This window comes from Leucoraja erinacea, chromosome 16 (assembly GCF_028641065.1).
Source record: "Leucoraja erinacea ecotype New England chromosome 16, Leri_hhj_1, whole genome shotgun sequence".
NCBI classification, from domain to species: Eukaryota; Metazoa; Chordata; class Chondrichthyes; order Rajiformes; family Rajidae; genus Leucoraja; species Leucoraja erinaceus.
Window position 1 is genome coordinate 26,444,251 of NC_073392.1, and position 23,571 is coordinate 26,467,821.

The window sequence follows — 23,571 nt, forward strand, 5'->3', positions numbered from 1 at the left end:
GGATATGGGCTAAATGCAGGCAGTTGGGACTAATGTAGATGGGGCATGTTGGTCGGCGTGGGTAAGTTGGGCTGAAGGTCCTGTTTCCACACGGTATGACGCTATGACTCTAATTTAAATCAAAACAGTTTTAAAACATTTTGGGGCTTTTGGCTGCCCTGTGTTTGAAATTCCTCCCTTCTATAGCTCTGAGCAATCAATAGTAACTGAAGGACTCCTCTCCCGAGAAGAAATTGTGGATACCACGTTCATTGCTCCAGTGTAATTAATGTCACGTTTCCAGGACATTAACATGATGAACAGTTCGGCAGAGAGAATCTGTTTTTTCTGGTGATGAAGTCCCGAACTAGATGTAATCTTAAAACTAATATAAGGTCAACCAGAATGTCATCAGGAAACATTATTTGAAATGAAGGGTTGTGGATATTTTAATCCTTCCCTTTCCACCTTCGTCCCTTCCTTCCACCCGATCCACCTATGTTCGGAGAATGCATGAAAACTCAACACTCAAGTTGATAGCCTTTGTAAGTGTCAGCTAAGAAGGCACACCTGTGCCTGTACTTCCTCAGGTTACAAGGGCCTGTCCCACTTGGTGATTGATACTTCAGTCTCAATGATGCCGGCAGTCGCCGAAAAAATTGCCTTGGGAAAGGCCCTTTAGAAAATTCGGCCCAACCCCAACCTCGCCGCCTTGCTGGTTTTACTGTTTGTGTCCATTCATTATCACCTCTTCCACAGAGAACAATGGACCATTGTGGGCTCCACCTTCCTTCTCTGCCAGCCATAACTTGTTCTGCACCTCTTCACACTTCTAGTGTCCCTCTCCACTAACTCTCAGTCTGTAAAAGGGACTCGACTCGAAACTCTAGAGATGGAGTTATTAATGGACCTGTCCCACTTAGGCCCCTGGTTCTGGACTCGCTCAACATTGGGAACATTTTTCCTGCATCTAGCTTGTCCAGTCCTTTTATAATTTTATATGTTTCTATAAGATAACCCCTCATCCTTCTAAACTCCAGTGAATACAAGCCTAGTCTTTTCAATCTTTCCTCATAATACAGACCCGCCATCCCAGGGATCAATCTCGTGAATCTACGCTGCACTGTCTCAATCACAAGGATGGCCTTCCTCAAATTAAGTGTCCTTCCTCAAATTAAGTGTCCTTCCTCAATATCGCTGGGTTGTAAGCTGCCCAAGCAGAATATGAGGTGCTTTTCCTCCAATTTGCATGTGACAGTGGAGGAGGCCCAGGACAGAAAGGTCAGTGTGGGAATGGGAAGGAGGGTTAGTGTTTGGAAAGCGGGAGATTGCGTAGGCCGAGGCGGACTGAGCGTAAGTGTTCAGTGAAACACAGGCAGACGCTTCCTGTCCTTTTGCTGTGTAACATTGGCTAACATTGTGAGAGCCCAATGAGGGCAAAATAGATCCATGATTAAATGGCGGAGTAGGCTCGATGGGCCGAATGGCCTTAACTCTGCTCCTCCACCTCGTGAGACTTGTGACCTCACCTGGACAAGCCGCATCATTCTTTTCTTTTTTAACCTTGTTTCTATTTGACCCGCGTCATCTTAATGAGAACAGAGGCTCCTCACCTTGAAACAGGGCTCGGTTCTCTGGGGAAGTGGCCATCAAGGCCGGCCACGGTGAACTATTCTGGCAGGGAAAGAGAAACATTCATCAAAAGTGGTAATGGGACTGGACAGAGACATCCCATTCCCATCATGTAAAATAAACAGTACAGTACCTGGAATAAGTACAAGGTCACCTTGATCCACTGAAGCCCACACAAAATAAACCAGAGGGGTGCTGGCCATGTTTCTGTTTGATAGGGACCCCATGCTGAAAATTACGTGATAATCTTAAGCCCAATATTTTTATTAAAGTCTTTGGCTTCAATTTTCCTCAATTGTAGAACAGCCCTGGAATGTAATTTTCTGCTTGTGCTCTATTATTAAACCCCACTATCTACCCTCTCTGAAAAATGGAGAGTTTATTTTAAATTAAAACAGTTCCTTATCTCTGGAGAAGAAAATTTGGATACTACATTCAATTTTCCAGTATAATTAGATCGAGAAACTTGCTCTTTTTTATAAGGGAGCTGTAAAAATTAAAATCTGATACCAAAACACATTCCCAACCTTTGCGAAAAAAACAGACCTTATCCCATTGGAATGAACCGCAAATAAAGAGTGGTTCGTATCATCGGCATAATTGCACTTGTAGGTCAAAGATGTATCTACTTTTATCTTTGAAAAGGGTAATTTTGTGTTTTGTAGCCACACTTTGTGGAATGATATTGAGATACTAAGGTTAAAGCCAAATACTGCCGTATACGATCAAGTGTGAAGCTGCGTTATTGCTTTCAGGGTTGGCTTTACCTTGGGGGATTACATTTCTATTTTGCGTTGTTCAGTTAAAGTTTTGTTATTCATAGTTCAATCAGTTGTGTGCAATGTTGCCGCTGAGTTTATTTAGTGCATTAGTATAAAACAAACAGGAGGAAAATCACACTCAAGTCTTTTTTTAATGTGCACAGCTCTGAATTCTTCGCTGCTGGTTCTGCCAGCAATGGATGAAACATCCCAAGTTGAGCCGAGGGGCCTGTTTCCACGCCATATGACTCTGTAAACCAATCAAAAGGGAGGATGAGTGAGAAAGAACTGCAGATGCTGGATAAAATCGAAGGTAGACACAAAATGCTGGAGTAACTCAGCGGGTGAGGCAGCATTGATGGAGAGAAGGAATGGGTGACGTTTCGGGTCGAGACCTTTCTTCAGACTGATGTCGGGGGAGGGGCGCAGGATTACTACAGGTGTCGGGTTATGGGGAGAAGGCAGGAGAGCGCTGTTGAGAGGGAAAGATAGATCAGCCCTGATTGTACGGTGGAGTAGACTTGATGGGCCGAATGGCCTAATTCTGATGCTACAACTTATGAGTTTGCTTTTAATGCAGCATATTTCATTAACCTGCTGTGGTTTATAACGTAAAGGTTCAGTTTTAATAGAGTGACTGCAGCAGTTATTTTGTTCACTGCCAGGTCCCAGAGAGAATGCTCCTCATGGGGTTATCGGATATTGACCGGAACTGCAGGATCACTCTCCTGTTAGCAGCCACTTGACACCAAAATGCCAGTCTAGAACATGTGTACAAACATCAAGCGGGATTCAAATCCATGACCTTCTAATCATTGAACACAAAACATGTTGATCGCTCGGTTCACTGATTTGAACACTCACCCAACTCAGTCGCCAGCAATCTGTTGATAAAAAATACTGGGAATAGTTAGCATGTCAGCCAATATTGATCTGAGTTATTATTATTGAAAAATGAATTTTTATATATTAGCTACATGTGTTTACAGGCGTGTTAAGTTGCTGCAAGTAAGATTTTTGTTGTCAGACACAAAGTGCTGGAGTAACTCAGTGGGTCCCCAGGCGGCATCTCTGGAGAACATGGACAGGCAAAGTTTCCGGTCGGGACCTATCTTCAGATTGATTGGAGTAGGGGGGGAAAGCCTGGAAGAGAGACGTGGGGGGCAGGCAAAGCCTGACAAGTGATAGGTCGGCACAGATGTGAAGGTTCCTAATCTAAATCATCACCTATCCATGTTCTCCAGAGATGCTGCCTGACCCACTGAGTTACTGCAACATTTTGTGTATATTTTGTCAACCAGCTTGTGCCTACAAGAATTTCATTGTTCCGTTGTCAGTACATATGACACTTAAACACTCTTGACTCTTGACATTAACTCTATTTCTTTCCAAGGTTACTTCCTGACCTCCTGAGTTTCTTGTTTTAGATTTACAGCATCTGTAGATTTTTTTGCTTTTGCTTTGTTTCCGCTGAGAGCTGAGATTCACACCGAGCTTCAATGACCGCAATGCAAGCTATCACTGTGCTTCTCGTTATCCCAGTGTCAACGCTGTTGACCCTTGAACCTCTTCCTCACTGTTCCTTGGCCGTTCTTCAGGACCAAGTCTCCACACCGTATATTGAGCAGCAATTTAGTTCATTTTAGTTTAGGGGCAGCACAGTGGCGCAGCGGTAGAGTCGCTGCCTCACAGCGCTAGAGACCCGGGTCCGATCCTGACTACGGGTGGTGTCTGTACGGAGTTTGCACGTTCTCCATGTGACCGCGTGGGTTTCCAACGGGTGCTCCGGTTTCTACCCACACTCCAAAGACGCACAGGTTTGTAGGTTAATTGACTTCTGTAACTTGTCCCTGGTGTGTAGGATAGTGTTAGTGTACGGGGTGATCATATCACTGGTTGGTGCAGATTTGGTGGGCCGAATGGCCTGTTTCCAAACTAACTAAAAGTCTAAAAGATACAGCACGGAAACAGGCCCTTCGGCCCACCGAGTCTATGCTGACCATCAGTCACCCATTCACACCAGTTCTATGTCATCCCACTTTCTCATCCACTCCCTCCTACGCACTCGGGGCAATTTACAGAGGGCCAATTAATCTGTAAACCTGAACGTCTTTGGGATGTGGGAGGAAACTACATCTTAGTTTAGTTTAGAGATACAGCATGGAAACTGGTCCTTCGGCCCACTGAGTCTGCTCTGACAAGCGATCAGCGACAAGCGATCACCCATACCTTGTCCTACATACAAGGGAGAATGTTTTCAACAGAAGCCTAGTAACCTACAAACCTGCATGTCTGGGATATGGGAGGAAACTGGAGCACCAGGAGGAGACCCACGCAGTCACAGTGTGAACGCACAAACTCCGTACAGACAGCACCTCAGGTCAGGATCGAACCTGGGTCTCTGGCGCTGTGAGGCAGGGGCTCTACACGCGGTGCCACTGTGCCGCCCTGATTGTAAGTGATGTCGCAGTCAGTTCCAGCTCAAGGCATGCAGAATTTTCAACGGCGGGTCAGCAGATAGCTATCGGAAGCCGGGGTTAATTTCATCTTCCAAGCCTTGAGGTGTGGAATACTCTCGCAGTGAGATCAGCTGGCAGGGTAAACACAGTAACTCATCCATGAGCCATTCCTTCCTGGCCTCGCCTCACACACTCTCTGGGTAAACTCCTGGAGACATCAGAACAGCTGCAGTGCCAGTAAACCTTCCTCATGCATAAAGTACTAAACACCCCCCTCCCTTCCCCATCCCCTTCAGGGAGTTTCTGAAACTCAAATTGCTGCGAAGAGCTGTGAAGAGCATTAATATCCTTTAGATTGACATATAATGTTGGAGTATTTAACGGGGTCAGGCAACATCTCTGGAGAAAAGGAATAGGTGACGTTTTGAATCGTGAGTCAGGGAAGAGGGATGAATAGGTCGAGAACAAATCAACACAAATCAGAACAAAGCCGGCACTGATGACCCAGGAATGGTGGAGTCCACAATGGTCCATTGTTGGCTATGGAAGAGATGATAACGAAGGGATGTATAGATAGGAACAGTGGAACTAGCAGGACGACTCGGGCGGGGGAGGGGCGGAGAGAGAGGAAATGCAAGAGTCATTTGAAATGACTCGGAACGTCACCTATTCCTTTTCTCCAGAGATGCTGCCTGACCCACTGAGTTACTCCACCACTGTCAATGGGACTTTGGAATGGCGCCAAAAGCAGGCGCCTCTTGTGTGCAGTCTCAGGGATGTGTACTATTTCTGTACACTTTGCTAATTGGGGATTGTGCTTAGGTACGGTGATACTTTACTGAACTGTATGCAAAATAAAAGGAATTTCACTGTGCGTTTACACACATGACAATAGCGTACATTGACAGCCACTTTGTTTCCGTTTTTGTAAAACCGCCAACCGCAGTTCCTCGTGTCTCTGTCGAAGATTTATTTTCGGTAGATGGAAACAAGGTGGGCCAGTAGAGAAGATAGCTAATTGAATGTGTAGGAAGGAAGTGCAGATGCTGATTTATACTGAGGATAGACGCAAAAGTGCTGGAGTAACTCAGCGGGTCTGGCAGCACCTCTGCCGAAAGAGAATAAGTGTCCATCTTTGGTGTAAACCACCATTTGCAGATCCTTCCTTCACATTAATATCCTTTCGCCCTCTTTCGTGATTTGTATTACATTCCCTGTTTCAGCCGTTGAATTCAGATGACATGATTTCAGGGTTATTCTACCTCCAAGGAGTTAGTGAGCCTGTCAGGTTGAGGGAGCTGATTTATGACCGCAACTCCAATATTCATTCTGCTCCCTCATGTTTATGCTCTCGGCACTGCAAAAACACACTTAAATTATTGGAAAGAGCGTGCACTCAACACACGCAAGTCATCTTCAATCGAAAGGGGGAGACTTGTGGTGCAAGATTACATTAGAGAAGGGAGATGTTTAAATGGATAATCTCATTAAAGTGTATGGAGTCATAGAGTCGTACAGCATGAAAGCAGGCCCTTCAGCCCAACTTGCCCATACCGACCATCTACACTGATCCCACCTGCCTGCGCTTGGCCCATATCCCTTGTGACGACACGGTACAAGGATGAGACCAATTAACTTACAATCCCGCTAAGTCAGTATGGGCGAATTGGGCCGAAGGGCCTGTTTCCGTGCTGTATGATTTTATGGTTTTCACACAGAGAGTGGTGAATCTCTGGAACTCTCTGCCACAGAGGGTAGTTGAGGCCAGTTCATTGGCTATATTTAAGGGAGTTAGATGTGGCCCTTGTGGCCAAGGGGATCAGAGGGTATGGAGAGAAGGCAGGTACGGGATACTGAGTTGGATGATCAGCCATGATCATATTAAATGGCGGTGCAGGCTCGAAGGGCCGAATGGCCTACTCCTGCACCTAATTTCTATGTCTATGTCTATGGCTCTAATACACTATGGGTTTTGCGGGTGGGAGGAAACTGGAGCACCATTGGAAACCTACGCAGTCACAGGGAGAACGTGTAAAGTCCACATGCAGACAGTAGCCGAGGTCAGGATCAAACCCGGGTCTCCGGCACTGTGAGGCAGTGACTCTTTCAGCAGCGCCACTGTGCCACCCTACATTTGATAGAGCTCTAAGTGATGTCAGAAATTAACCAAGAAATGTGTGATCTAAAGAGCATTGTGCTTCATTAAAGTTAATTAGATTTCAGCCACATTTAAAGAGGAAGATCTGTTTCATCAGGGCTACCTAATTTACTGCTGCCGGCTAATCCTACTCTCTAAGATTTGCTCTCGGCTGTTTATACAGTTATTAATATTTTAGATAAATGCACTTCATGTCCAAGTAAAATAAATCAGGAGGACCTGTTTATTATAAGGGTGGTGCAGCTTCTAGAGCTCCTACTACACAGCACCAGAGACCCAGGTTCGATCCCATCCCCGAGTGCTGTCTGTGTGTGGAGTTTGCACGTTCTTCCTGTGACCCGTGTGGGTTTCCTCCAGTTTCCTCCCACATTCCAAGGACGTTTGGGTTGGTAAGTTAATTGGGCCTCTGTAAAATTGCCCCTAGAGTGTAGAGAGTGTATGAGAAAGTGGGATAACATGGAACTAGTGTGGGCGGGTGGGCACAAAGTGCTGGAGTAACTTAGCAGATCTGGCAGTATCTCTGGAGAAAAAGGATGGGTGACTTTTCGGGTCGGGACCCTTCTTCAGATCGACGGACTCAATGAGACAAACGTCCCGTTTCCGTGCTGTATCTCAAAACTAAGCTATAAACTTTCTTTTTATTTATTCATTATTAATCATGATTGTAACATTTTAGCAAAATGTATTTATCTTGAAAAAATTTTAAACTTATATATTACATTATAATGGGAAAAGAGATTCCATTTCATTGAAAATAGTCAATTTAAGAAATATCTAATGGATAGTTTGAAGGTGTATCAAATGGATGTTCTACAGACTAACTCAGTATGTTACTAGAAAGGTTGAATCAAATTGGACACTTCTGAGTGCTGCTGTTGTATTAAAAATCTTGTGGCTTCAGCATGCCAAATCCAATCAAGCACTGCTCTTCAAAGTGTCAAATGTATTAAAGAAAGCACCATTTTTTTTCCAATCGTCTGTTTTGACCCTAATATGTTGGCTCTCTCCCAGAGCAGGAACTGGGCATTTAAGCAGCAGGCAATCAACAGAAACTCTTCACTGATTCGCTTCCAGTGTTTCCAAATCTCTCTTTATAACAAAGAAAGCACCTGCACAACTACCTCCGAAGCCGAGGCGTGGTTAACACTGACTTATCCTCACAGATTAATGTGGCGCAGCGGGTAGAGCTGCTGCTTCACACACCAGAGACCTTAGAGGGCCAATTAACCTACGAACCCATCCGTCTTTGGGAAGTGGGAGGAAACGGAGCACCCAGAGGAAACCCACGCGGTCTTAGGGAGAACTAGCAAACTCCACACAGGCAACTCCTTGGTCCTATCCTGATCTCAGGTGCTGTCTGTTTCCTCCGGGTTCTCCAGTTTCTTCCCACATCCCAAAGACGTTGCGGGTTTGTAGGTTAATTGGCCCTCTGTAAATTCCCCCTAGTGTGTAGAGAGTGGATGAGAAAGTGGGATAACATAGAACTAGTGTGGACGGGTGATCGATGGTCAGTGTGGACTCGGTGGGCCGAAGGGCATGTTTCCATGCTGTATCTCTAAGTACTAGAGTACAATAAAACTGTGCATTTACTGTATATATGGCTTTAACAATAGCTGAATCTCTAAAGTGCTCTACAACCTCAAAGTATTTTAATCGTTTTTCTTCTAATGTAAAGAACAGGTCAAGCATTTGTACACCAAGAGACCACAAACTGCAATGCGATATTCCCCAAATACATTGAGGTATCTGGAGTCCAAGTCCATGGCTCCCTGACAGTAGCAACACAAGTAGATAGTGGTAATGCACATGCATGGTATTTTTCTCTTCATTAGTCAGGGCTTTGAGTCAGGAAGTCATGGTACAGCTCAATAAGATTTTGGTTTGGCTGCATTTGCAGTATTGTGTGCAATTCTGCTCGCCCTGTTGCAGGATGGATATGGAGGCTTTGGAGAGGTTGCAGAATGATGTTAACCAGAATGCTGCCTGGATTAGTGGGTGTGAGCTCTAAAGAGAGGTTGGACGGACTTGGATTGTTTTCTCTGGAACACCGAAGGTTGAGGAGAGAGCTGATAGAAGTATATAAAATTATAAGAGGCGTAGACAGGGACAAGAGTCAGAACCTTTATCACAGGGTGAAAATATCGGAGTAGGTAAGGGGGTAGCTGGGGGGGGAAGGTTTAATGGTGGGGAGGGGCAGAGTTTAAAGTATTTGACAGAGAGGGTAGTGGTTGACTGGAACGCGCTGCTCGGGGTGGGGGTGGAGGTAGATACAATAATGGGGTTTAATTAAGAGGCTTTTAAATCGGCAGGTGGATGTGCAGGCAGATGAGATTAGTTTATCTTGGCATCATGTTCAGCACGGACATTGTGAGCCGAAGGATCTGTTCTTGTGCTGTAGTGGTCCATGTTATATGACCTGTTATATGTTGTCAAGCTGGAAAGGGTGCAGAGAACATTTGCGAGGATGTGGTCAGGAGGGCCTGAGCTGTAGGGAGAGGATGAGCAGGCTGGGACTATATTCCTTGGAGCACAGGAGGGTGAGGGTTGACCTTATAGAGGTGCACAAAATCATGAGAAGACTAGATAGGGTAGACGCACAGAGTCTCTTGCCTCGAGTAGCGGAATCGATAACCAGAAGACATAGGTTTAAGGTGAGGGGGGAGGGGGAAGGGGGAGAAGATTTAATAGGAACCAGAGGGGTAATTTTTTTCACACAAAGGGTGGTGGGTGTATGGAACGAGCTGCCAGCAGAGGTGGTTGTGGCAGGTACTATTGCAACGTTTAAGAAATATTTAGACAGGTACATGGTTTAGGACTGGTTTAAAGGCCAAACACGGGCAGATGGGGCTAGTGTAGATGGGACATGTTGGTCGGTGTGGGCCGAAGTTGGGCCAAAGGGCCTGGATCCACGCTGTATGACTGATTGTGGCCTAATAAATATTATCGTGGAAACTGGGCAGATTTTCCTTAATCTTTGATGTGGTAACAGCGGACCTTTTCCACCTGAGAGAGCAGACACGATCTCTTTAACGTCACCCAAAGGTCACCTGCAGCACACCCATCAACCCTGAGACAGGCTTGAAGCCGCAGCTTTCTGACTCGGAGCACTGCTCTTTGAATCACAACTGGTGCAAAGGTATTGAACGCAAGCGATTAAAGTAATTAGGTCTCACCACTTATTTTACTGTTGTAATGTTTGCCCACCTTGGCCACAAATAAAACCTAATTATCTAAGTGTTAATAATGCAACAAAATTAAATATCTCACAAGACTGTACAAGCAGAATGTGCAGGCCATGGCATGTCTAATTTATTCAATTTGTGAAGGATTCTTTCATAAGTCAAGCCATGACCTTGTCACTCACAAGTTATTCAGTTCTCTCTGCTGAACATAGTCGAAATTTCTTACTCTGTCTGGCTTACTGTAACTGCATAAATCAAATTTCATTTTTATTACGTGCAATTCTTTCCAATACTTTGAAATATCATCCTTGATCCTGTACATTTTTTTGTAAGGTTTGGTGGCTTTGACCCTGGTGTGTCATCTAGATGCGAGCTTTCAAGAGTCAAGAGTTTTTAGTTTAGTGTAGAGATACAGCGTGGAAACAGCCCCTATGGCTCACTGAAGATAGACATAAAAAGCTGGAGTAACTCAGCGGGACAGGCAGCATCTCTGGAGAGAAGAAATGGGTGACGTTTCGGGTTGAGACCCTTCCCTCTCCCCTAACTCTCACTCTGAAGAAGGGTCTCGACCCGAAACGTCACCCATTCCCTCTCTAGAGAGATGCTGCCTGTCCCGCTGAGTTACTCCAGCTTTTTGTGTCTATCTTCGGTTTAAACCAGCATCTGCAGTTCCTCCCTACACATTTCTCCAGAGATGCTGCCTGGCCCGCTGAGTGACTCCAGCACCTTCTGACCTTTCGTGTAAACCAGCATCAGTAGTTCCTTGTTTCAACCTATGTTCACAGCCGCTGAAGCAGTAAATCCCAGTCCTTTCTCCACAGATGCTGCCCGATCTGTTGAATATTTACAGTATTGCAACTCAAGCAATCTGAGCCCCAATAAACTTTGAAACCTGCAAATTCACACTTTATTTACCCTCAAACAAATTGATTTTTGTTGTGGCCAGTGTAGTTTCCAAAGTTGTGCAAAAATGTATTAATTATTGTGTTGCTGAGAACAGTGAGTTTCTGTTCAATTGATTTATGAAAGGGCAGTAGTGCGGTGGTTACGTTATTGAGGGATATAGCACGGAAACAGGCCCTTCAGCCAATTGAGTTCACACCCACCATCAACCATCCATTATTTTCAGTCATCCCACATTAATCCCTTGTTTTTTAACTCTCCCCACATTCTCTTCGACTCCCCATTATTCAATTAGTTATTGAATTGATAAGATCAGTGCATGACTATTGAGCTGGAGACCTATCTGAATGACTCTGGTCATTCCTTCTTCTCTCTGCGCCCGCCCAGCAGAGGATACAGTAGCATGAAAGCGCGCACCACCAGACTCAGGAACAGCTTCTTCCCCTCTGTTATCAGGCTTCTGAACAGTCCTTCCATAAGCTTGGGTACTTTCCCCTACTCCATTGGTGTCTGGAACTGATGCGCTGAAATGCTTAGAACTATGTTCTGCACTCTGTATCTGTAGCTTTGGTTTATTTTAGTTTAATTTAGAGATACAGCATGGAAACGGGCACATCGGCTCACCAAGTCTGCGCTGACCAATGATCATTCATTCACGAGTTCTATCCTACACACTCGGGACAATTTACAGCAGCCAATTAACCCGCAAACCCATGCGTCTTTGGAATGTGGGAGGAAACCGGAGCACCCGGAGAAAACCCACGCGGCCACAGGGAGAACATAGAAACTCAGTACAAACAGCACCTGTAGTCAGGATTGAACCTAGGTCTCCGGCACTGTAAGATAGCAACTCTACCGCTGCACCACTGTACCGCCACTTTGCTTTACCTACTGTACTTGAGTTTAGCTTGAGTGTATTTACGTATCGCATTTGATTTGCTTGGACAGCGTGCCATATAAAGCATTTTACTGTACCTGGGCACACTTGACAATAATACACCTAAACCTTTCCTGGTCGGGACCCTTCTTTAGTCTGGAGTTGGGCCCCAACCTAAAACATCATCTTTCCATGTTCTCCAGGGATGTTGCCTGACCGGCTGTTACTCCGGCACTTTGTGGGGTTGTTTTCTGCATCCACACAGCTTGTTTGTTTCCAGCACAGTCAACTCCACAAATACGCTGAATCTTAAACACCAGGGCAGATGTTAATTTGTCTGAAGTACTGTGAACAATCAGAGATCCCATGTAATTTGAGGTTCATGTCAATACGCTTCCACAGTAAGCCTTCAGAGCAATAATGCCTAATTTGACACCAGCAGTGATAATGGTTGCGTTAAAGTTTTGTAGCAGTATGTTTATTAAATAGCATGGGGGTATACTGACAATAATGGAGGAGAAATGAATGAAATATGTTGAGCCGCGAGACCTAATAGCCTGTATTAATAATACCACAAATTGCTTAAAGGTATTAGAAAGTCTCAAATGGCTATTTTTGCTTCAATTACTGCTCCAAAATTCTGTAAACATGCTTGTTTATTCTCAGAATATGTTGACGTGTTTCCCCCTGATCAATCAACTCCAATCTTTACACAGTGGATGGGTGTATGGGACAAGCTGCCAGAGGATGTAGTTGAGGCAGGTACTATAACAGCATTTAAAAGATGCTTGGACAGGTACATGGATAGGAAAGGTTTAGAGGAATAAGGTCCAAACAGTAGGCAAATGGTGTGTGCCATCTTAGATGGGGCTTGGACGAGTCTGTTTACTTCACACTCTAGATACAGCATGGAAACAGGCCCTTCTGACCACCGGGTGTACGCCAACCAGCGTTCTCCCCGTACACTAATACTATCCGATACTCTAGGGACAATTTGCAGAAGCTAGTTAAGCTACAAACGTGTACATTTTTGGTGTGAAGGAGGAAACTGGAGCATCCAAAAGACTCAGGGAAAATGTACAAACTCCGTTCAGGCAGCACCCATGCTCAGGATCAAACCCAGGTCTCAGGTGCTATGAGACAGCAACTCGACCGCTGCACCATTGTTTCTGCGCTGATCTTTACTTTGGCAGGGCAGGTGCCAGCTTTCCACACCTGTCCATACCCCATCTCTATACCATGAACGCAGTAACGAACACCAGGTCACAATCTCCAGCGCCGTAACAGATCTCATCAGGCAGCAACTCTGGAGAACATGAATAAGTGACGTTTTGGGTCGGGACCCTACTTCAAAACGTTCTCTCAATGGCAAATGGAGAAAGTGAAGCAGACTTTACAGTATTGGAGCACAATGTTTGTTGTGGACCTTGATGTGTAGTCAATAATTCAACAATCAATGATTCAATGACACTCTATTGTCACATGTACCTAGGTACATTGAAATGCTTTCTTTTTGCACATAATACACAAAGTACACAAAGAGTTGCCACGTTCCTGGTGCTGCCAGGTCCCTCTGGGGCCCCTCCCAAACTGGTCTCTCTTTGTTCTCATCGGCCCGCACCCCCACCCGCCGGGTCCCTCTTTGTTCTCGGTGGCACGGACTTGTGGCACATCTTCCCATCTCCTCCCCTGTCTGCTTTCTGCAGAGACCGCTTCCTCAGTAACTCCCTAGTCAATTCGTCCCTTCCCACCCAAACCACCCCCTCTCTGGGCACTTTCCCTTGCAACTGCAGGAAATGCTACACTTGTTGCTTTACCTCCCCCCCTTGACTCCATTCAAGGACCCAAGCAGTCTTTCCAGAGGTTCACCTGCATCTCCTCCAACCTCATCTATTGTATCCACTGCTCTAGGTGTCAGCTGCTCTACATCGGTGAGACCAAGCATAGGCTTGGCGATCGCTTCGCCCAACACCTCCGCTCGGTTCACATTAACCACCATGATCTCCCGGTGGCTCAGCACTTCAACTCCCCCTCCCATTCCGAATCCGACCTTTCTGTCCTGGGTCTCCTCCATGGCCAGAGTGAGGACCACTGTAAATTGGAGGAGCAGCACCTCATATTTGGCTTGGGCAGTTTGCACCCCAGTGGTATGAACATTGACTTCTCTAATTTCGGGTAGTCCCTGCTTTCTCCTCCCCTTCTTAGCTCTCCCTCAGCCCACTGCCTCCGCCTCTTCCTTTCTTCTTCCCGCTCCCCCCCCCCCCCCATCCTCACATCAGTCTGAAGAAGGGTCTCGACCTGAAACGTTGCCTATTTCCTTCGCTCCATAGATGCTGCCTCCCCCGCTGAGTTTCTCCAGCATTTTTGTCTACCATGGAATAAATGTTGTTGATTTTGCAAAGAAACTGGTAACGGTATTTCGGCAACGGAGGAACATTAGCCAATGCAGAACTGAAACGGGGATCAGAAATGTCAATGGAAATAGATGGGTTAATGGCGGAATCACCAAACAAAAGAGAGAGGAATTGTTGCTTAGACGTGGCAGAGAAATGACAAAACTCTGGAACATTGGAAGGAACTGTTCATCTCACCTAACATACAACATGATCCATATCACTCCATTCCCCTCCTATCAATGTGCTTACCCGGAAGCCTCTTAAATGCCACTATGGTATCTGCCTCCATCACCACCTCAGGCAGCACCTTCTAGGCATTCACCACCCTCTGTGTTTAAAGAAACTTGTTCCGCATATCTCCTTTCAACTTTGCCACTCTTACCGTAAAGCTATGTCCTCTAGTCCTTGACATTTCCACCCTGGGGAAAAAGGTTCTCGCTCTCATTGCCTTATGGGTGTGGTGTACCTAAGGAGTAGATTAGGGCAGCACAGTGGCGCAGTGGTAGAGTTGCTGCCTTATGCCCCTGTCCCACTTAGGAAACCTGAACCGAAACCTCTGGAGACTTTGCGCCCCACCCAAGGTTTCCGTGCAGTTCCCGGAGATGGCAGGTGGTTGCCGGAGGTTGCAGGTAGTGGAAGCAGGTAGGGAGACTGACAAAAAACTCCGGGAACCTCCGGGAACCGCATGGAAACCTTGTTTCCTAAGTGGGACAGGGGCATTACAGTGCCGGACATCCGTGTTTGATCCTGACTACGGGTGCTGTCTGTGTGGAGTTTGTACTCTGTGTCCACATGGGTTTCCTCCTGGTGCTCCTTTTCCCTTCCAGACTCCAAAGACGTGCAGGTTTGTTTGCTAATTGGCTTCTGTAAACTTGTAAATTGTCCCTAGTGCGTAGAATAGTGCTAGTATACGGGGTGATAGCTGGTCGGTGTGGACTCGGTGGGCCGAATTGCCTGTTTTCACGCTATATCTCTAAAGTCTAAAGATGACTAGTTTAGAGGTCAAAATGTTGCCCCCTGTTGCATGTGTCTATGAGAGAACATTCATCAAAGATTGAAGAGTATCATTTTCCTAATTTAATTTGCCGACATATATTGGCTTTTTGGAGTTTGCTTTTACCTGAAGGGCAATAGGCAAAAAATTAAATGGAATTAGATACTGCAGTACTTTTCAAAAAGGAATTGGCCATATAGATGAAAAGGAAAGATGTTCTGCCCTTTGGATTTGAGTGTATAATCCAAACAGCTGAGGGTTATGGTGGAAAGGTGATATTCTACCTGGAAGTCTATGTGCCATGGAGCTCCGCAGGGATCAGCGCTGGGACCTCTTTTTGTGATCAATTTGAACGGCTTGGAAATCAATGTATATGGTTAGTACGTTTGCAGATGACACCAAAGTTGCCGGAGTTTAGTTTGGTTTAGTTTAGAGAAGGCTCTCGAAGAAGGGTCCCGACCCGAAACGTCACCTATCCACATTCTCCAGGGATGCTGCCCGACATTCTGAGTTACGACGGACTTTAGACTTTAGAGATGCATCGTGGAAGCGGGTCCTTCGGCTCACCGGGTCCACGCAGACCTACGGTCACACTTGCACTATCCTACACACTAGGGACAATTTACAGTTGACAGAAGCTAGTGAACCTACAAACTTGCAAGGCTTTGGAGTGCGGGAGGAAACCGGAGCACCCGGAGAAAACCCACACAGTCACAGAGAGCACCTGTAGTCAGAATCGAACCCGGATCTCTGGCGCTGTAAAGGGCCCGTCCCATTTTCACGACCTAATTCACGACCTCTGCCGAGTTTGCCCTTGACTCATACTCGCAGCATGGTCGTCACAAGGTCGTAGGAGGTCGTGGCAGGCCGTGATGCTAGCCTTAGGTACTCGTGGCATCAAGTAGGTTGAGTAAAAAAGTTTGTGAATTAGGTCGTGAAAGTGGGACAGGCCCTTTAGTCCTCAACTCTACCGCTGTGCCACTCTGCCACTCTGCCACTCAGCCGCCCCTTATGTCTTGGGGGATCTTAATTTGAACTTTCCCAGAAGAGAAAAGAGAAACGGGAATAGTTTGTTTCAAGCTGCTCATGAGTTTTCTCGTGGCCTCTCATCTTATGACTCAACTCAGTCATCCAGGAAGAATGTTGCAATTTAGAAAGTCCCAACAGCAAATTCGTAAACATGATAGTCCCGTGAACAATAGCAATCATTTTATTTAAAAGCAAGCAATCTACATGTAATTCTTTCCAAGTTTACTAAATGAAATTTAGGAAATGTATAATGAATTAGAAAGTGAAATTACATCATCTGAAATTACATCAACTTAAAGAGGGAACACAGGGAACTGTTTTAGATATGATCTGATGTTAAAGTCAGCTGTGGCTTTATTTTAGGATTTCTCAAAAGATGTCAGATTGAGGCTCCAAGATCCCCTTTAGTAAATTGATCGTTTGAAAGATACAGCATGGAAACAGGCCCTTCAGCCCTTCCAAGTCCATGCCAACCATCGGTTACACGTTCACGCTAGTTCTATGTTATCCCACGTTCTCATCCATTCCCTACACACTTTGGGCAATTTAGGGCCAATTAATCTACAAACCCGCACGTCTCTACGATATGGGAGGAAACCCACATAGTTACAGGAAGAACATGCAAACTCCACACACAGACAGCTTCCGAGTTCAGGATCGATGAGGCTATGAGACAGCAACTCCACTGCTGTGCCACCGTGCCCTCACTGAACCTAAGACCAGCAATCTGACAACCTTAACATGTTTGTGGTGGGCTTCGATGAAAGGCAAGTACAGGTACATGACAATCCACTGGCCTCACAGCACCAGAGACCCCGGTTCGATCCCGACTACCAGTGCTGTACCTTCTCCCTGTTTTTTCCGGGTGCTCTGGTTTCCTCCCACACTCCAAAGACGTGCAGTTTGTAGGTTAATTGGCCTTCGGCAAATTGTCCCTTCTGTGTAGGATAGAACTAGTGTACGGGTAATCGCTGGTCAGCCTTGGTGGGCCGAAAGGCCTGTTTCCATGCTGTATCTAAAACTAAAAAGATATGTATTTTGCAATTTATTCGAGTTACCTTCTCTTGCATCAAATGCCGGGACAAATGATTAAATAGGCTGTGCTACTAAGATTGCAAACAGACTATTTTTGGCTGCAGTCTAACAAAAATCCTGACCCAAGCATAAAATTTGTTGGCAAGCTAGTTATCTGTTAATCAGGATTCAATTGTCAGGCTTACATTTAGTGGATGTGACAGTAGGAACCAGTATTTCTCCTTCGGTAGAATTGATGATGCTTGTATCTGGAAACCTATACAACATGCACCTGGGCACAATTCTTTTTTTGCAGCAATTAAAATTCACACTGCAATGTAAATTAGCATAAGGAGTGAAAGCTTCAGAAAGATGTTTCAAAAAGGTGCTTGCATTTATCATTAAAATGTCGTCAAAGCTGCTTTGGTTTGTGAGTTGTTTCAGTATGATGGAGAAGCAAGGAACTGCAGACCTTGGTTTACATAAAACGATATAAAGTACCGGAGTAACTCAGCTAGTCAGGCAGCACCACTGGAGAACATGGATAGGTCCCGACCCGAAATGTAACCTATCTATCTTCTGCAGAGATGCTGCCTGACCCGCTGAGTTACGCTGGCACTTTGCGCCTTCTTTCATTAGAGGGACTGATGTACTGAATGCAAATACTGAAATACTTGATGGAAGGAGATGATCGGATAAATACGGATGAGTGAATACTGTTGGATAAATACGGGTCTGTGTCCCGACCTATATGTATTTATCGGATAGGATGAAATGTAGATGGATTGAATGGGGAGGGGAGGTTGATGGTCTGGGCTACGTCCACAATTCTCTACAATTTCTTGGGCAGAGCAGTTACCAAACCAACATCCTGATAGGATGCTTTCCACAATGCATCTGTGGAAATTGATGATTATCGGTAATCATTGGCTAATCGGTGGCATGGTGGTGCAACGGTAGCTGCTGCCTTACAGCTCCAGATCCCGGGTTCAATCCTGACCACAGGTGTCGTCTATACAAAGTTTGCACGTTCTCCCTGTGACCACGTGGATTTTTAATAGTGAATTGCCCCCAGTGTGTAGGATAGTGCTAGTGTACGGAGGGATCGCTGGTCAATGCGGATTTGGTGGGCCGAAGGACCTGTTTCTGTGCTGTATCTCTAAAGTCTAAAGCTCCTTCATATTACTGGCATTGAAGGAGAGGTTGTTGTACAGACACCATGTTACTAAGCACTAACCCCATCCTCTCCTCCGTCTCGTCATTGTTTGAGATCCAGCCCAATGCGGTGATGTCACCTGCAAACTTGCAAATGGAGTTGGAAAAGTATTCGGGCGTGCAGCCATGAGATAGGTGGCAAATGGATTTTAAAGCTGAGAAATACAGTGTTACATGTTGAAATTTAACACTGAGAAATGTGAAATGTTTCATTTTTTTTAATAGGAAGGATGAGAGAAAAGCATTATTAACTCGAGTTTACAATTCTTCATGAGGGGCACAGATCGGGTAGATGCACAGAATTTTTTCCCAGCGTAGGGAAATCAAGAACTAGAGGACATAGGTTTAAGGTGAGAGGGGGAAAATGTAATAGAAACTTGAGAGGCAACTTTTTCACACGGAGGTTGGGGAATATTGAACAAATTGCCAGAGGAGGTAGTTGAGGCAGGTACTATAACATCATTTAAAAGACATGTGTACAGCTACATGGATAGGAAAGGTTTAGAAGGATATTGGCTAAATGCAGGCAAATGGAGCTGTCAGGCATTTAAATATTATCATGTAATGTTGGGCCGAATGTCCCGCTGAGTTACTCCAGCATTTTGTGTCTACCTTTGATTTAAACCAGCATCTGCAGTTCTTTCTTACACATGTTCTGGAAGTAAATGAACATTGGTCATTGAAAGTGACAGAGCAGGATGAGGAAATGGTTTCAAAAGTAAATAAGATATTTGATTTAATAATTAAAACCTGTAGGCCTAACATCTGTGGTAGGTTCACATCAAGAGTGGTTCACCATAGATGCAAGCTGTCTGAAGAATAGGTTGAGGCAGGTTATCACGACATTTTGGTCCCCTAATTTGAGGAAGGGCATTCTTGCTATTGAGGGAGTGCAGCGTAGGTTTACAGGGTTAATTCCTGGGATGGCAGAGCTGTCATATGCCGAGAGAATGGAGCAGCTGGGCTTGTACACTCTGGAGTTTAGAAGGATGAGAGGGGATCTCATTGAAACATATAAGATTGTTAAGGGTTTAGACACGTTAGAGGCAGGAAACATGTTCCCGATGTTGGGGCAGTCCAGAACCAGGGGCCACAGTTTAAAAATAGGGAGTAAGCCATTTAGAACGGAGACGAGGAAACACTTATTCTCACAAAGAGTGGTGAATCTGTGGAATTCTCCGTCTCAGAGGGCGGTGGAGGCAGGTTCTCTGGATGCTTTCAAGAGAGAGCCAGATAGGGCTCTAAAAATAGCAGAGTTAGGGGATATGGGAAGAAGGCAGGAACGGGGTACTGATTGGGGATGATCAGCCATGATCACATTGAATGGCTGTGCTGGCTCGAAGGGCCGAATGGCCTACTCTTGCACCTATTGTCTGTTGTCCATTGCACCGGATAGGAAAGGTTTGTATGCAGGCCAATGGGACTAGCTTAGATGGCCACCTTCATTGGCATGGACAGGTTGGACTGTTTCTACGATGAATGATTGTGTTACTCTTTAGCAGAGAATTTAAACTTATCCGAGGTGTGGATGTAGCCCAGTCCATCTGTAATACAGACCAGCCTCCCCACCATCGACTCCATCTACACCTCACGCTGCCTCAGGAAAGATCAACACAAAATGCTGGAGTAGCTCAGAGGGTCAGGCAGCATCTCTGGAGAAAAGGAATAGGTGATGTTTCAGACTATTTCTCCAGAGATGATCCCTTTTCTCCAGAGATGCTTCCTGACCGCTGTTACTCCACCTCTTTGTGTCTATCGTCAGTGTAAACCAGCACCTGCAGTTCCTTCCTACATGACATAACCAAAGTCCGTTTTCACCCTGGTCAATCCAGTTCTCTCCGCTCACAACCGCCAGAAGTTACAAAAGCTTGAAAGCGCGTACCATGAGACGCAGGTTCAGCTACTTCCCCTTACTGAAGGGGACTTTTTCTGTGGGACATTAACGCTGTGGCACTATATTTTGCATTCTGGTATATTTATCTATGCACTACCTGTTGTACATGTATATGGCTTGATTGGTCTCATATATAGTGATATGATCAGATTTCACTTGAGCAGTTTACACCCCCGTGATATGAATATTGACTTCTTTAACTTCAAGTAACCCTTGCTTTCCCTCTCTCTCTATCCCACCCCCTCCCAGTTCTCCAACCAATCTGACTGTCCCCAATTGCATTTTACCTGTTTGCTTTGTTGTTACCTTCTCCTCGCTAACAATGATCTATTCTACATTTTCCTTGATATCCAACCCCTTTGGTGTCGTTCTCACACCCTACACTTCCTTATCTCTGTATCTCCCCCTCCCCTGACTCTCAGACTCTCGACCCGAAACGTCACCCATTCCTTCTCTCCAGAGACGCTGCCGGTCCCGCTGAGTTACTCCAGCATTTTGTGTCTATGATCAGATTACATTTCATTGCACGCAAACAGGGGTGGCACAGCAGTAGAGTTGCTGCCTCACAGCGCCAGATACCCGGGTTCAATATGATTCCGGGTGCTGTCTGTACGGAGTTTGTACGTTCTCCCCGTGACCGCGTGGGTTTTCTCCAGGTGCTCCGGCTTCCACCACACTCCAAGGACGTACAGGTTTGTAGGTTAATTAGCTTCGGTATGAATTGTAAATTGTCCCTTGTGTATAGGATAGTGCTAGTGTACGTGGTGATCGCCGGTCGGCATGGACTTGGTGGACCGAAGGGCCCGTTTCCGCGCTGTATCTCTAAAGTCTAATGTAAAGTTCCTTGTGTCTCAACCTTTTTTTTTGTTCATCCTTGTTTGACAGGCGGAGAAACTATGAGCCGCTGTGTTTAAATCTGCAGCAGCAGATCCTGCACTGTTACCTGGACAACCCACAGCTAACCCTCAAGTGCTCAGACTTTGCCAAGGAGTACAGTCACTGCATCCGAGAGGCACAAAAGGTATGGCTTGATGATTATCCCCTCTATGTTGCCCGAGGACGTAGTTGGAGCAGGTACGATAACAACATTTTAAAGATATTTGAGCTGGTGCATGGACAGAAATGGTTGAGAGGGAAATGGACCAAACGTGGGCAGGTTAGACTAGTGTAGTTAGAGCACCTTGGTCGGCATGGGCAAGTGAGACTAATGTAGTTGGAGCACCTTGGTCGGCATGGGCAAGTTGGGCCGAAGGGCCTGTTTCCGTGCTCTATGACTCTATTTAAGGACTCTCTCACAGGAAAATTCAACCAATGGTGGGCATGGATTCAGTGGGCCGAAGAGCCTGGTTCTGTGCTGGCTCTCTCAATCAATTAAAAAAACCTTCCAGTTTGCATAACTGATCATTAGTCAAACCTGTGGATATTTGGTGGCATTGCAAATACCTGAGTCATAGCGTCACACAGCATGCAAACAGGCCCTTCAGCCCAACTTGCCCACACCAACCAATATGTCCCATCTACACTAATGACACCTGCCTGCGTTTGGCCCATATCCCTCTAAACCTGTCCTATTTGTGTACCTGTCTAATTGCTTCTTAAATGTTGCAATAGTCGCAGCCTCAACTCCCCCTCCGGCAGCTCATTCCATACACCCACCACCCGCTGTGAAAATGTTTCCACTCAGATTTCTATTAAATCTTTCCATCTTCACCTTACACCTATGTCCTCCGGTTTGCGATTCCTGATACATGAGTTTGTCAGTCCATTACTGGACTAGCATCTTGTTGCAACAAAAGAACAAAAGATATACTGCAAACCTTTCAGGGCTTACCTAAGCATTTTACCATGTTTTCGAAGGGCATTATTTATACGTAGGAAGCTTACATGCCAGTTTGCACACAGCAGTGTCCCCTGCACACTAGTCTGCTTGTGTTTGTCAGCGAGATCTCTCTGCTCTTTGAAATTGTGTCATGGATTATTTAACACCCAAAGGTGGTGGATTCGGAGAGGGTGCAGAAGAGGATTACCAGAATGCTGAAGATAGGCACAAAATGCTGGAGTAACTCAGCGGGACAGGCAGCATCTCTGGATAGAAGGAATGGCTGAGGTTTCGGGTCGAGGCCCTTCTACTGACCAGAATGCAGCCTGGATTAGCGGGTAATACCTGCAAGGAGTGGTTGGACAAACTTAGATTGTTTTCTCTGTTATACTGAAAGTTGAGGGGAGAACTGATAGAGGTTTATACAATTACTAGACTAAGTGGGACCCATTGGGTCCCATGTTCAGACGGGAGGGCTGGTCCCCCGACGCAATATTCCACCTCTCCACCAATTCCAATATTGGTGGCCAGTGGGGGGGGCTTTCTGGAGTGTTGGTATGGGTTCTTGGGGTGGCAGCTCAGTCCCTCAAGCCTGATCTGCTGGCAGCTCACTCACGGCTGGTGGGCTGGCAGTTGACTCATGACTATTCCTTGAAATTCCATTTCAAGCAGGGTGCAAGGCCACCAAATTCAAATCCATGTTCCTACCATTTCAAACAGGGTGCAAGGCCACCAAATTCAAGTGCAGTTTCCTACCACTTCATGCTGGATCCAAGGCCACCAAATTCAAATGCAGATTCATACCACTTTCAGCAGGGTGCAAGGCCATCAAATTCAGTGCAGTTTCATACCACTTCAAGCAGGATGCAAGGCTGCCAAATTCAAGTGCAGCTTCATACCATTTCATGCAGGGTGAAACCACCATAAAACCACACAAAACACCAGACTCACAGTTCAGTAGACATTTAGTGTGTTCAGTTGATTCACAGCTCAGACAGAGTCGTGACCTCTCCCTCCCCCATCATGCAGAGACTGAGCCACACCCACACTTCCGGGTTTTATAACCCCTCCCACTCCCACCGGAAAAGGTGTGGCTTTCATGGCGTGATTGACAGGAGAGAGATTCTCAACATTTTTTGAACACTAATAACACTTTTATTTTTCATTGATGGGAAGAATTCTCTGCACCTGCTCAGCGGAGGGGGGACTGAGTAAGATGGCCAAAAATCACAGCCGTAAGTGGTAGCGTTTTATCTAAA

General features: G+C 45.7%; 1 protein-coding gene across 1 annotated transcript in view; it reads left to right on the forward strand.

Annotated features, from left to right (window-relative positions):
* The window catches only part of LOC129704687 (MICOS complex subunit mic25a-like), a 321,392-nt gene that overhangs the window by 223,987 nt on the left and 73,834 nt on the right, over positions 1-23,571 (forward strand). The window contains exon 7 of the mRNA XM_055647979.1: positions 21,379-21,514. Within this exon, the coding sequence (XP_055503954.1) occupies positions 21,379-21,514 (136 nt within the window). The remainder of the gene's footprint in view (positions 1-21,378; positions 21,515-23,571) is intronic.